At 47.7% G+C, this 13373-nt stretch overlaps 1 protein-coding gene across 2 annotated transcripts in view; it reads left to right on the forward strand.

Moving 5' to 3' along the window:
- LOC141167054 (venom factor-like) overlaps positions 1–13373 on the forward strand; it is a 231368-nt gene that overhangs the window by 143969 nt on the left and 74026 nt on the right. For both annotated transcript variants that reach the window (XM_073654381.1, XM_073654382.1), the window contains one exon: positions 11276–11426. In XM_073654381.1, the coding sequence (XP_073510482.1) occupies positions 11276–11426 (151 nt within the window). The remainder of the gene's footprint in view (positions 1–11275; positions 11427–13373) is intronic.

The following is a 13373-nucleotide window of genomic DNA, read 5'->3' on the forward strand; positions in this document are numbered from 1 at the left end:
GAGATGGAGGCTAAACATGAGGAGGAGGAGGAGGATGATGTGCATGAACTGTACACTGTGGGGGCAACTCTGACTGACATAGGGCCTGCAATCCTCGGTGTGGGGAAGATGTGTTCCGTCCCAAGGTCCGACTGGGTCCCGGCATCCACTATGTTTACCCAGTGTGCCATCAGGGAGATGTACCGTCCCTGGCCACAAGCACTTGTCCATGTGTCCGTTGTCAGATGGACTCTCCCAGTAACTGAGTTGTTGAGGGCACGGCAGATGTTTTGGGACACGTGCTTGTGTAGTGCGGGGATGGCACACCGGGCAAAATAGTGTAGGCTGGGACCAAGAACCGAGGGACGGCCACCGCCATAAGGTTGCGGAAGGATTCCGTCTCCACCAGCCTAAAAGGCAGCATTTCCAACGCAAGCAGTCGTGAAATGTGCGAATTTAGGACTGTGGCCTGTGGAGCATTGGCTGTGAATTTGCGCTTTCGTTCAAAGGTCTGGGATATGAACAATTGAATGCTGTGGTGGGACGTGGACGTTAATGCTGTTTCTTGAGAAACTGCCATAACAAGTGAAGACTGAGAGGAGGGGGCATCTTTGCATGAAGTATGGACAGGGGATTGCCTTGCACGCACAACAGGGGGTTCTCTTACACACACAACAGCGGAAGAAGCAGTGCTGACACTGGTCGGGGACCCTGGGGTTCGCCCAACAAAGTCGGGTGCTTTGCTGACATGTGCCTGATCATGCTGTTGGTGGCCAGGTTGGCAGTTTTGTCACCCCTGCTGATGCTGGCCTGGCAGGTGGTACAAATGGCCTTTTGGGGGTTATCAGCAGAGTCTTAAAAAAAATTCCAGACTCTGGAAGACCTACCGGTTGTACTGGCAACGTCCCTCGTGTTGGTGTTACGGGGAACGGTTGCCCGCCTTCTGTCTGCGGCCACCACACTGCTTCTTCCTGCCTGTTGGGGTACTCTGCCTCCCCCTGTGTGCTGCTGGCCTCGCTCTGCGTGTCCTCCTGCCACGTTGGGTCAGTTACTAGATCATCCACCACCTCCTCCTCTTCCACTTCCGCACCACGGTCCTCCTCCTCACTTCGTGGCAATTGTGTCTCGTCATCGTCCACCTCTTGTGACAAATTGCCAGCTTCGCCTTCCTGTTGCCGTTGCTGTTCAAATATTTGGCCATCACTACATAGGATCTCCTCTTCCACCACTTCAAGCGGAGCAGGCGAGGGCCCGAAATATGGAAATGGACCAGTGAAGAGCTCTTCAGAGTGTCCAACTGTGGGATCAGTTGCTGTCTGACGACACTCGGTATGGTGGGAGAAAGGAGCATCAGGGTGAGGAGGAGTATGCGGTCGAGACTCACGTCTACTAAGAATTGACCTTGTGGAAGACAGACCGGAGGTGGTGGTGCCCAGGTGACTGAAAGTATTATCTGCTATCCAATTAATAACCTGTTCACACTGATCAGTTGGCAATAGTGGTGTTGTTGTGTGCTTCCCTAGTAATTCGGTCAAGAACTGGAAGCGAGAAGATGTTGCTGTTGGTTGTGGCACATTTTCACCTTGGCCACAGCGCCGTCCTCTGCACGCACCATCACCAGAACGTCCAGTTCCACGTCCCTTGCCACGCGCCTTGCCCATTGTAAATGAAGTAAAATAGCTTACACTCGCTCTATCAATGGCAAAAGGGTAATAAAAAGGAGATTAGAACCGTGGAAGAGGAAAAACACAGTTCTATTTCTCTGGCCTATACCAGAATCTTTTAAACAGATATATTTGTGTCTGAACAGTCAGCAAGACACTCAAACTGTTTTTTTTTATGGAAAAAAGGCAAAAAGGTGGATTACACCCAGATTTGAACCGTGGAAGAGGAAAACCACAGCTTTATTTCTCTGGCCTGCACCAGAATCTTTTAAACAGATATATTTGTGTCTGAACAGTCAGCGAGACACTCAAACTGTTTACTTTTATGGATAAAAGGCAAAAAGGTGGATAACACCCAGATTTGAACCGTAGAAGAGGAAAACCACAGTTCAAATTTCCTGGCGTATATTAGACTGTTTTAATTAGATATATTTGTGTCTGAACAGTCACCGAGACACTCAAACTGTTTATTTTATGGAAAAAAGGCAAAAAGGTGGATAACACCCAGATTTGAACCATGGAAGAGGAAAACCACAGTTATAATTTCCTGGTGTATACCAGACTTTTTTAAATAGATATATTTGTGTCTGAACAGTCAGCGAGACACTCAAACTGTTTTTTTTTTATGGAAAAAAAGGCAAAAAAGTGGATAATACAGAGATTTGAACCGTGGAACAGCAAAACCACAGTTCTAGTTATCTGACCGAAACCGGACTCTTTTAAACAGATATATTTGAGTCTGAAAACTCACAGACACACTCAATTTTTTTTTTTTTTGGGGGGGGGGAATACCAAAAGGTTAATAAGATGGGTATTTGTACAGTCAGACTGAGGAAAAGAAAAGGATTTAAATGAAAAAAAAAAGATTTTTCCTGGCCCCTGAGACCTGGGGCTAAGTCTAGCAATTTGAGTAGCAGCAGCCCACAGGACTGTAATACAGTGTTTGTTGGTATAACCACTGCATTTCCTATGCAGCCTGCCAGCCTGATATCTGGGATGGATATTAGTCCTCAGAAGGACTGTTTGTTTGATTTTGCAGGCTTTAGAGACCCTACACTACCTATTTCGCAGTATAAATCTCTCCCTAGCTCAGCAGCACTCTCCCTACACTGTCTGATCCGGAGCGACTGTGTCCAAGATGGCGGCACCCGGTTTTAAATACTCGAGGTGATGCTGTGCGGCTAGCCAATCACTGTAATGCCCACAACCAACATGGCTGCGGCATTACAGTGACTGTCTGGCAATCCCTGCATGTTCCTTGGCTCTGTAAACAGCGCGAAACATGCAGGGAGGAGACCCAAGCTCCCGCCCAAGAAACCCGAAAATGCTCGGTGCTCGCTGAACATCCCGAGTAGTGAGATGCTCGGGCGAGTGTCTCGCCCAGGGGGAATATATGGGGGGGGACTCGGTACCCGGGCCTTTAACTCCTTGGGATGTCACGGCAGTCGGCTCCCGGGCCCGTCCTCTGGGTCACTCTTTAAAAGGGGTTTTAGTGTTTTTAGCTTGTCTCGTGACGCCACCTGTGGTTTATGGTAATAGTTACCGGCGCTGCTGCAGACCTCCGGGGGTGATGGGATGGCAGCCGGGATGTTTCTGCTCCCCACAGGCGGAGCGGGCCCCCGGGGCAGTGTAGGTGCAGATGCTGATGCTGGGTGTTGTAGTGCAGGCGCGGTGGGGTGATGGAAATAACCGATAGAGACAGTGGAGTGCAGTCATCCGAGTTTACTCACAGTTTTTTTCAGGTTCCTCGGGTACACTGTCCAGGTGTCAGACTCCCACGTCGCACTGCGTTTTCCAGGTAGGGGGTTCAGCACTCCTTCAGGTGTATCAGAAGCACTTTACGGGACCCCCTGTCTTTATGTTCCTTCCTCGGCCCCACACACAGTCCCGATCGGGTACTCTGAAGTCCCTCTGGGCAGCCTGGAGTTCCCGGACCTACTTGATGCCCTTCACGGCGACTATGGTGAGGCAGTGGCAACTGCACCATGGAAGTGCAGAAGCCTCCGGTTTTTCCAGCCGAGACCTGGAGTAACACGGCTGGTCCAGGGACCGGTTCCCTTCCTGCGCCTGATCCCTCTGACGCCTGGCAGATTTGGGCGTACGGGTGCTGTCCTGCACTCACCGTACCCCCTGGGATCCCTTCTGTTACCGGAGCCTTCCTCCCTGACTCCCCTCGCACTCCTGGGCCTCCATCTTACTAGGCACCTTTCTGGAGCAGAGCTCCTGAAGAGACTCTGCTCCCCTCCTCTCCTTACTGCTCACTTCACTGCACAGCACTGCACTGCCACCCTAAGATGGCTTCCCTTTATATATACCTCCTTATTCAAGTGCTCCCCTGTCCTGCGTTCACCACCCACACCTACTACTGGTTCCCCCTCTCTTTGATTCCCCCCACTCCAGCCAGGGACAGGGCTCAGCAGTAACACAGTGCATCTTGCCCTTCCTGCCGGCCTGGAGTAGTGTAGTGTTGAATGCGGGTGTTGGGGTCCAGGGCAGTACTTCCTCCTTACCTGAGAGAAGGAGATGCCACACCTCAGGTGAGGTGCAGTACCTCTGTGGCGACTGAACCCTCAGGGACGCCACATTCCCCCCTGGCAAAACACAGCACGTCCGCGGGCTGGAACAGAGTAAAACACGGTATATTAAAGACATGCAAAATTTTAGAATGCATTCGCATATAAGATTATAAACAAACTTTCTTCCCTTTATGGGAGGCACTTTTTCTTGAACGTTACTGGTTACATTTTTAGAAACATTATAAAACTTTTTAAATAACATTTTCCTTTACACTTATAAAACATTTTCTTAAAGTTACGGTGAGTCCCAATACCAGGTGTCCATTTCACTGGTAAAGGCGCAATTTGAGCAGCATGAGGGACCCGCCTGAAAACCCTCAACGTAGGCCCTGGGCGTGGCTACAGGGCATAAGTGATCCAGGTGTTGGATCACGTCTTCGGCCACGCCAAACGGGTTTTTGTTCAGTGGTCTTTTTAGTATAAAACCAATAGAGGGCACTTTTATAAGTGCAACTACAGTATATACAATGGAAAGTTTTTGGCTGCTCACAGTCCTCAGCCTACAAGTCTTTATACCCTCACGGGTAACTAGAGGCACACATAATTTTTAGTTCACACAAAACAATTTTCCTTTACTGCACCCTTACGGGTAACTATTGTACAATGTTCAGTTCCACTTACTCTAGTGATAGTGTCCCCGCCGGGGGTAGGCCTGGTTCTTGCCGACTGACCCAGCCGGGTCATCAGCCTCAGGCTGCAGGGGCATGTCCTCCTCGACCACTCTGTGTACTTGGAGGGCATACCACCTGCTTTCCCCGTGGTGTCTGGTGTTTTAGATATTTCTCCCTCCAGGGTGAGGGGGGTCTCTTGTCGCTGCAAGCCAGGGGCAGAGGCTTGGTCCTGGCTTAAGTCCATGCTGGCTGCCGGGTGCGGTCTGTCTAGATTGGTTAAGACCACACCCTGTCTCCACTGCTTCTCTCCTCCCTTTCTCCTATTTCGGGGGTGGTTCCATGGCAACCTGTTGTCAGTCACTCTTAGGAGTGCCCCCCCCACTTTGACAGACACATCTACATACATGGTCACTGTGGCTTGGGGCAGGCCTCCCTTTTGGCGCCATTCTGGAAGCCGGCCCATGATGGGAGGTGATTCTTTGTTGTCTTTGAGTACTCACATAATGGCGCCCATTCTTCTGGGGTGGTCGCCACATTCAGTGAAGAAGCACAGTTCAAATAAGGCACACAGTACCCGGTGATAACGGGCACGAAATCCTGTTCGTGACGCCAGCAAAGAGTAGTGTCTCGCCCAGGGGGAATATATGGGGGGGAGACTCGGTACCCGGGCCTTTACCTCTTTGTGATGTCACGGCGGTAGGCTCCCGGGCCCGTCCTCTGGGTCACTCTTTAAAAGGGGTTTTAGTGTTTTTAGCTTGTCTCGTGACGCCACCTGTGGTTTATGGTAATAGTTACCGGCGCTGCTGCAGACCTCCGGGGGTGATGGGATGGCAGCCGGGATGTTTCTGCTCCCCACAGGCGGAGCGGGCCCCCAGGGCAGTGTAGGTGCAGATGGTGATGCTGGGCGTTGTAGTGCAGGCGCAGTGGGGTGATGGAAATAACCGACAGAGACAGTGGAGTGCAGTCATCCGAGTTTACTCACAGTTCTTTTCAGGTTCCTCGGGTACACTGTCCAGGTGTCAGACTCCCACGTCGCGCTGCGTTTGCCAGATAGGGGGTTCAGCACTCCTTCAGGTGTATCAGAAGCACTTTACTGGACCCCCTGTCTTTATGTTCCTTCCTCGGCTGACTTCCGGTGCTGGGTCTTCTCCCTCCTGCCCTGCGCTCCCCACACACAGTCCCGATCGGGTACTCTGAAGTCCCTCTGGACAACCTGGAGTTCCCGGACCTACTTGATGCTCTTCACGGCGACTAGGGTGAGGCTGTGGCAACTGCACCATGGAAGTGCAGAAGCCTTCGGTTTTTCCAGCCGAGACCTGGAGTAACACGGCTGGTCCAGGGACCAGTTCCCTTCCTGCGGCCTGATCCCTCTGACGCCTGGCAGATTCGGGCGTATGGGTGCCGTCCTGCACTCACCGTACCCACTGGGATCCCTTCTGTTACCGGAGCCTTCCTCCCTGACTCCCCTCGCACTCCTGGGCCTCCATCTTACTAGGCCCCTTTCTGGTGCAGAGCTCCTGAAAAGACTCTGCTCCCCTCCTCTCCTTACTGCTCACTTCACTGCACAGCACTGCACTGCCACCCTAAGATGGCTTCCCTTTATATATACCTCCTATTCAAGTGCTCCCCTGTCCTGCGTTCTCCACCCACACCTACTACTGGTTCCCCCCACTCTTTGATTCCCCCCACTCCAGCCAGGGACAGGGCTCAGCCGTAACACAGTGCATCTTGCCCTTGCTGCCGGCATGGAGTAGTGTAGTGTTGAATGCGGGTGTTGGGGTCCAGGGCAGTACTTCCTCCTTACCTGAGAGAAGGAGATGCCACACCTCAGGTGAGGTGCAGTACCTCTGTGGCGACTGAACCCTCAGGGGCGCCACACGAGTACCGAGCAGTGTCGAGCATGCTCGCTCAACACTAATGGGCACACTTTTAGGCAGTGACCTGGGAGTCAGAGATGCTTCCAGAGGTCTTCCCCATGCTGTCCCTATGTCTTTTCAGCACTGTATGCATGTGTCTGATAAGGTGTCACACACCACATGGCCAGATAAGGTTGTAAAATGTTAAAATGACATTTCCTGGTGAATGAATTTGTCTTGGTTGAAAGCAATGCAAAAGTGAAAAAACGCATCAAAAACGCTATGTGTGAACATAGCCCAAGCTGTGGAGGAGTATTTTTGTTTTTGATTATTTATTTTGCTTTATATGCAAGTCATTACCCTGGAAACGATGTTCCTTAACATATTTCCCAGGAAAATCCGTTTTGGTTCCTTTTTGTATGTTTTATTGTGAGTCCGTAAAAGTGGCGTAATACTCTGACCGCAGTGATCTGGGAGTCAGAGATGCTTCCAGGGGTCTTCCCCATGCTGTTCCCATGTCATTTGAGCACTGTTCCCATCGATTTGGGCAATTTTTAGGCCCTCTGCAGACCGCCGGGGGGAGCTGCCTGAAAAATGCTCGAGTTTCTCATAGACTTACATTGGGCTCGTTGCTCGGGTCAAGCACCCAAGTATTCCAATTTGCTTGACCCGAGCAACGAGTAACCGAGCATTTTAGTGCTCGCTCATCACTAATCATCACTGAACTTCTGGAATGAGTTTGTTGCACTGAAAGTAAAAGGGCCGAATAATATTGCACGCCCCACTTTTCAGTTTTGAATTTGTTAAAAAAGTTTAAAATATCAAATAAATTTCGTTCCACTTCACGATTGTGTCCCACTTGTTGATTCTTCCCCAAAAAATTAGAATTTTATATCTTCATATTTGAAGCCAGAAATGTGGCAAAAGGTAGAAAAGTTCAAGGGGGCCAAATACTTTCACAATTCACTGTATCTATAAGGCAGCTGAGCTGTCACTCACAGAACTGACAGCCCGACACGACTGTGCTATCCATAAGGCGGATGAGCTGTCACTCACAGCAATGACAGCCTGATACACCTCTGCTATCCATAGGGTGCCTGGGCTGTCACTCACAGCATTGACAGCCTGACAAACCCCTGCTATCCATAGGGCACCTGAGCAATCACTCACAGCACTAACAGCCCGACACGCTCCTGCTATCCATAAGGCAGATGAGCTGTCACTCACGGTACTGACTGCCCGACACACCCCTGCTATCCATAGGACATCTGAGCTCTCAGTCACAGCACTGACAGCCTGACACACCCCTGATATCTGTATGGTGCCTGAGCTATCACTCACAACATTGACAGACGACACACCACTGCTATCCATAGGGTGTCTGAGTTGTCACTCACAGCACTGACAGCCCGATACACCCCTGCTATCCATAGGGCGCCGCTATCACCCACAGCACTGACAGCCTGACACACTCCTGCTATCCATAAGGCGGCTAAGCTGTCGGGCACAGCACTTACACCCCAACATGCCCTTGCATTCCATAGGGCGAGTGTCGGATTCTTTACAGAATCATTCAGCTTTGATTATTGCACGCTCTTTTTATTTACCGGTATATATACTTCAGTCATCTTCTCATCATTTCTTCATGCATGCCCATCTGCATTGTGCCATCCTTTGGGCCCTCTAACTCCTCTGTCCATTTTTTCTTTTGTCTGGTTCTTAACCTTGTATAGATTCCTTGTACTGTATTTTTATATATTTTTATCTACTTTTCAATAAAGTTGTTCACTTTGGCATTTATGTATGGTAATAGTAATGCTTCTCATGTAATGCTGGTCTTTATGATATATTGACTTAGTGTAAATTGTATACTCAATTGGACAACTTGACCTGATGGAAATGGTTAAACTTGGATGTTCCTTTAGTATTTGATATGCAAATGGAGTAAAGCAGACACAGTTGCAATTTTCAGAACTTTATTTGGAAACATGGTTACATGCAAACACTCTAGCTCGGTCAGTTCTAGAGCCCCCTGTGAAGGAAGGCACCATAGAGATCATGCATTATCCCACGGCTGCCACCACATGTGAAGGATCCGCACCTCGCCACCCCACCTGACATCACTATTATGACAGAAGGATCAGGTGATACCGTCTCCTCACTTGCACCAACCTGAAGTTCCACACCACCTGGGGACACGTAAGGTTAGCTTGGTACAGTTTTACACAAATATCACCTGTCCACATGGGCCCAGTCAGACACTGGGAGTGAGAGGATGTGGCCCAAGTAGTCACTGATGTTTCACCACACTCACTCACACCTTGACAGGCTGAGAGGCCTCTTTCACTAGCATCAGTGAAAAAGAACCTTATCAGTCTGGTAAAACCACCACCAGTTCCTCGTTTTATATAAATCCAATCCTTTAATGGGAATTATATTGGGCCAGAAACTTGCCCTGGTAGCATGGAACGTTAAACCGAGAAATGGACGAATGGATTCGTGGATCGAGATAAAAGATCAGCACAAGTTTAAATTATAGATTTAATTGCCTTAAGGGCACACTAGACAATAGACTATATACACAATGGTTATACATATACAATGGTTGGATATGCAAAAACAAATAGTGGTAGAACAAGGTATGCAGAATATAAGACAGTTACAAGTCAGATGGAAGGTTGGCTTGCGGGGGAGGGGCTGTCACATGGGAGGCCAGCGGCACCTCTGTTTCTGAACTTCTCCCCACACAATATGTCTTGTGACCTCCCCAGAAAAAGCACTAGGCCATGCTTTGCAGGACCATTTATCCCCTTGGATGGTAACACCCTCCTGCCCCCAGGGCTGGACCTAAGTCCTCTCTCTTGCATCTAGCAGCTAAAGACTCCAAAACTTGGGATGGATCACAACTCCTTAATGCACGGTTCTAGGGCAGTAGTTCTGGTGCCATCAGAAACGTCCGGGCCACTGCTACGCATTGAGATCAAACACAGTTTTGCTACCTGGTTGCTAAAAGCTGTTTTTACTTATTGCCCTAGGTGCTAGAATGGATCGAGACTGTGGTAGGCATTTGGTATGTTCTGGGGATCTTGGAAATATACACGATGTATGGCTAGGACGTACGATAAGTCTATATTCTTTTTATAAAAAAATATCTGACTCAGACCACATGATATCCACATGGCAAGAAAGCCCTTTGTTCTCAGCTGAACTGGCTCAAGGTTAAAGATCTGTCACTCACAGTCTTTGAGGCTAGCCCCCCTGCTGAGTTGGGTGCTCTGTACAGCTGCACACGGAAGGGGGTTTTATAATCCCATGCCAAATAGTATACAAATGATTGACATGGAATTATGTCTCCAAAATTCTTCACACCCCTCATACAACTGATATGGTTTATCCAATCAATTGGCTGGTAGTCATCTCCATCGACACTCCCATACACCAGAAAGCTCAGCCGGCAAAGAGCTAATGTGTCTTCTATGAAAGAGCTACAGCCAGACACCTTTGTCAGTGGCTTATCTACAGGTGCTTCTCTCTAAATTAGAATATCATCAAAAAGTTTATTCCAGTTCTTCAATACAAAAAGTGAAACTCCTATATTATATAGAGTCATTACAAACAGAGTGATCTATTCCAAGAGTTTATTTCTGTTAATGTTGATGATTATGGCTTACAGCCAATGAAAACACAAGTCATTATCTCAATAAATTAGAATACTTTATAACAACAGATTGAAAAATGATTTTTAAAATTTGAAATGTTGGCCTACTGAAATGTATGATCACAAAATAGATCCCTCTGTGTGTAATGACTCTATATAATAGATGAGTTTCACTTTTTGTATTGAAGAACCAAAATAAATTAACTTTTTGATGATATTCTAATTTAATGAGAAACACCTGTATATGAGAACAAAATTATCAACTGTCCATTCTAAAAAATGGAGGAATTCTTAATTCTACAGTTTACTACTCATTTCCTTGGATGTCAGCAGTGGCAGATTTCCTAGGTTAGCAAGGAGAGCTTGCAAGCTATTTGCTATAGAACTTGTCAGTGCTGCTCTGAAACTTGCTGGACTATTGGATGTTTCTGATCTGAACTGTTACCTAGGTAAAAAGGGTGCACTTGCAAGCTGTTTGCTAAAAAGCTTATAATTGCTGTTCTGAAGATTGCTGGATAGCTAGATGCCCCTAGTCTGAACTGTCAGTGTTCTGGAGAGCATTGCATCCAGTGCACACTTCAAGAAAGAAGATTAAACCAACTCTTTAAGGAGAGCCTCCAAAGATGCATCAAGAGTGACTTAATCACAGAAGAAATGCAAGTACCCTTAATCAGATGTCTCTAGATAGGTTTCCAGCTTGGTTAATATCCCAATCCTAGCTGCAGGTATCCTCGAAGATGTGCACATAAGACTTAAGAGCTACTTAACAGGTGTCATTGATGACTATGTATCTATAGTAGGGTTACTATTGACAAACTATAAAGTGTCTTCAATACTATGTTACAATTTTACTTTGAAACAACAGAAACAGTGATTGATAATTACAGCGTTAGCATTGGTTACATGTGAGCCATTGCCGTTTGTCTTCTAGAGCCTCCAGAGCAGTATCGAAAAAGCGATAAACTACATAGAGGATCGATATCAAAAGCTGAAGAGGCCATATTCTGTCGCAATTACCGCATATGCACTAGCTATAGCTGGAAGACTAAAGGATCCCCTGAAATTGCTCTCTGCAGCGAAAGGTAACAGTTATGTAGATGGTTGGAAGGTCTATCCGAAAACCGATCTACGTATACAATGTATATAGACATGAGTTGCTGATGCTGGTAGACCTCCTAGAGATGTATATATGGATATCAACAACGACCTCACAGGAAAGCTGACAGATCCTCTATATACTACACCACACAGGACAGATCCTCTATACATTACACCACACAGGAGAGCTGACAGATCCTCTATATACTACACCACACAGGAGAGCTGACAGATCCTCTATATACTACACTACACAGGAGAGCTGACAGATCCTCTATATACTACACCGCACAGGAGAGCTGACAGATCCTCTATATACTACACCACACAGGAGAGCTGGCAGACCCTCTATATACTACACCACACAGGAGAGCTGACAGATCCTCTATACATTACACCACACAGGACAGATCCTCTATACATTACACCACACAGGAGAGCTGACAGATCCTCTATATACTACACCACACAGGAGAGCTGACAGATCCTCTATATACTACACCACACAGGAGAGCTGACAGATCCTCTATACATTACACCACACAGGAGAGCTGACAGATCCTCTATACATTACACCACACAGGAGAGCTGACAGATCCTCTATATACTACACCACACAGGAGAGCTGACAGATCCTCTATACATTACACCACACAGGAGAGCTGACAGATCCTCTATATACTACACCACACAGGAGAGCTGACAGATCCTCTATATACTACACCACACAGGAGAGCTGACAGATCCTCTATATACTACACCACACAGGAGAGCTGACAGATCCTCTATATACTACACCACACAGTAGAGTGGACAGATCCTCTATACACTACACCACACAGAAGAGCTGACAGCTCCTCTATATACTACACCATACAGGCGAGCTGACAGATCCTCTATATACTACACCACACAGGAGAGCTGACACATCCTCTATATACTACACCACACAGGAGAGCTGACAGCTCCTCTATATACTACACCATACAGGCGAGCTGACAGATCCTCTATATAGTACACCACACAGGAGAACTGACAGATCCTCTATATACTACACCACACTGGAGAGCTGACAGATCCTCTATATACTGCACCACACAGGAGAGCTGACAGATCCTCTATAGACTACACCACACGGGAGAGCTGACAGATCCTCTATATACTGCACCACACAGGAGAGCTGACAGATCCTCTATAGACTACACCACACAGGAGAGCTGACAGATCCTCTATAGACTACACCACACAGAAGAGCTGACAGATCCTCTATATACTACACCACACAGGAGAGCTGACAGATCCTCTATAGACTACACCACACAGGAGAGCTGACAGATCCTCTATAGACTACACCACACAGCAGAGCTGACAGATCCTCTATAGACTACACCACACAGGAGAGCTGACAGATCCTCTATAGACTACACCACACAGGAGAGCTGACAGAGCCTCTATATACTACACCACACAGGAGAGCTGACAGATCCTCTATATACTACATCACACAGGCGAGCTGACAGATCCTCTATATACTACACCACACAGGAGAGCTGACACATCCTCTATATACTACACCACACAGGAGAGCTGACAGACCCTCTATATACTACATCACACAGGAGAGCTGACACATCCTCTATATACTACACCACACAGGAGAGCTGACAGATCCTCTATATACTACACCACACAGGAGAGCTGACAGATCCTCTATATACTACACCACACAGGAGAGCTGACAGATCCTCTATATACTACACAACACAGGGGAGCTGACAGATCCTCTATATACTACACCACACAGGAGGGCTGATAGATCCTCTATATACTACACCACACAGGAGAGCTGACAGATCCTCTATATACTACACCACACAGGAGAGCTGACAGATCCTCTATATACTACAGCACACAGAAGGGCTGATAGATCC

The sequence above is a fragment of the Phyllobates terribilis genome, unplaced genomic scaffold (assembly GCF_046119375.1).
Source record: "Phyllobates terribilis strain yellow unplaced genomic scaffold, ASM4611937v1 Scaffold_11__3_contigs__length_659146591, whole genome shotgun sequence".
Lineage (NCBI taxonomy): Eukaryota > Metazoa > Chordata > Amphibia > Anura > Dendrobatidae > Phyllobates > Phyllobates terribilis.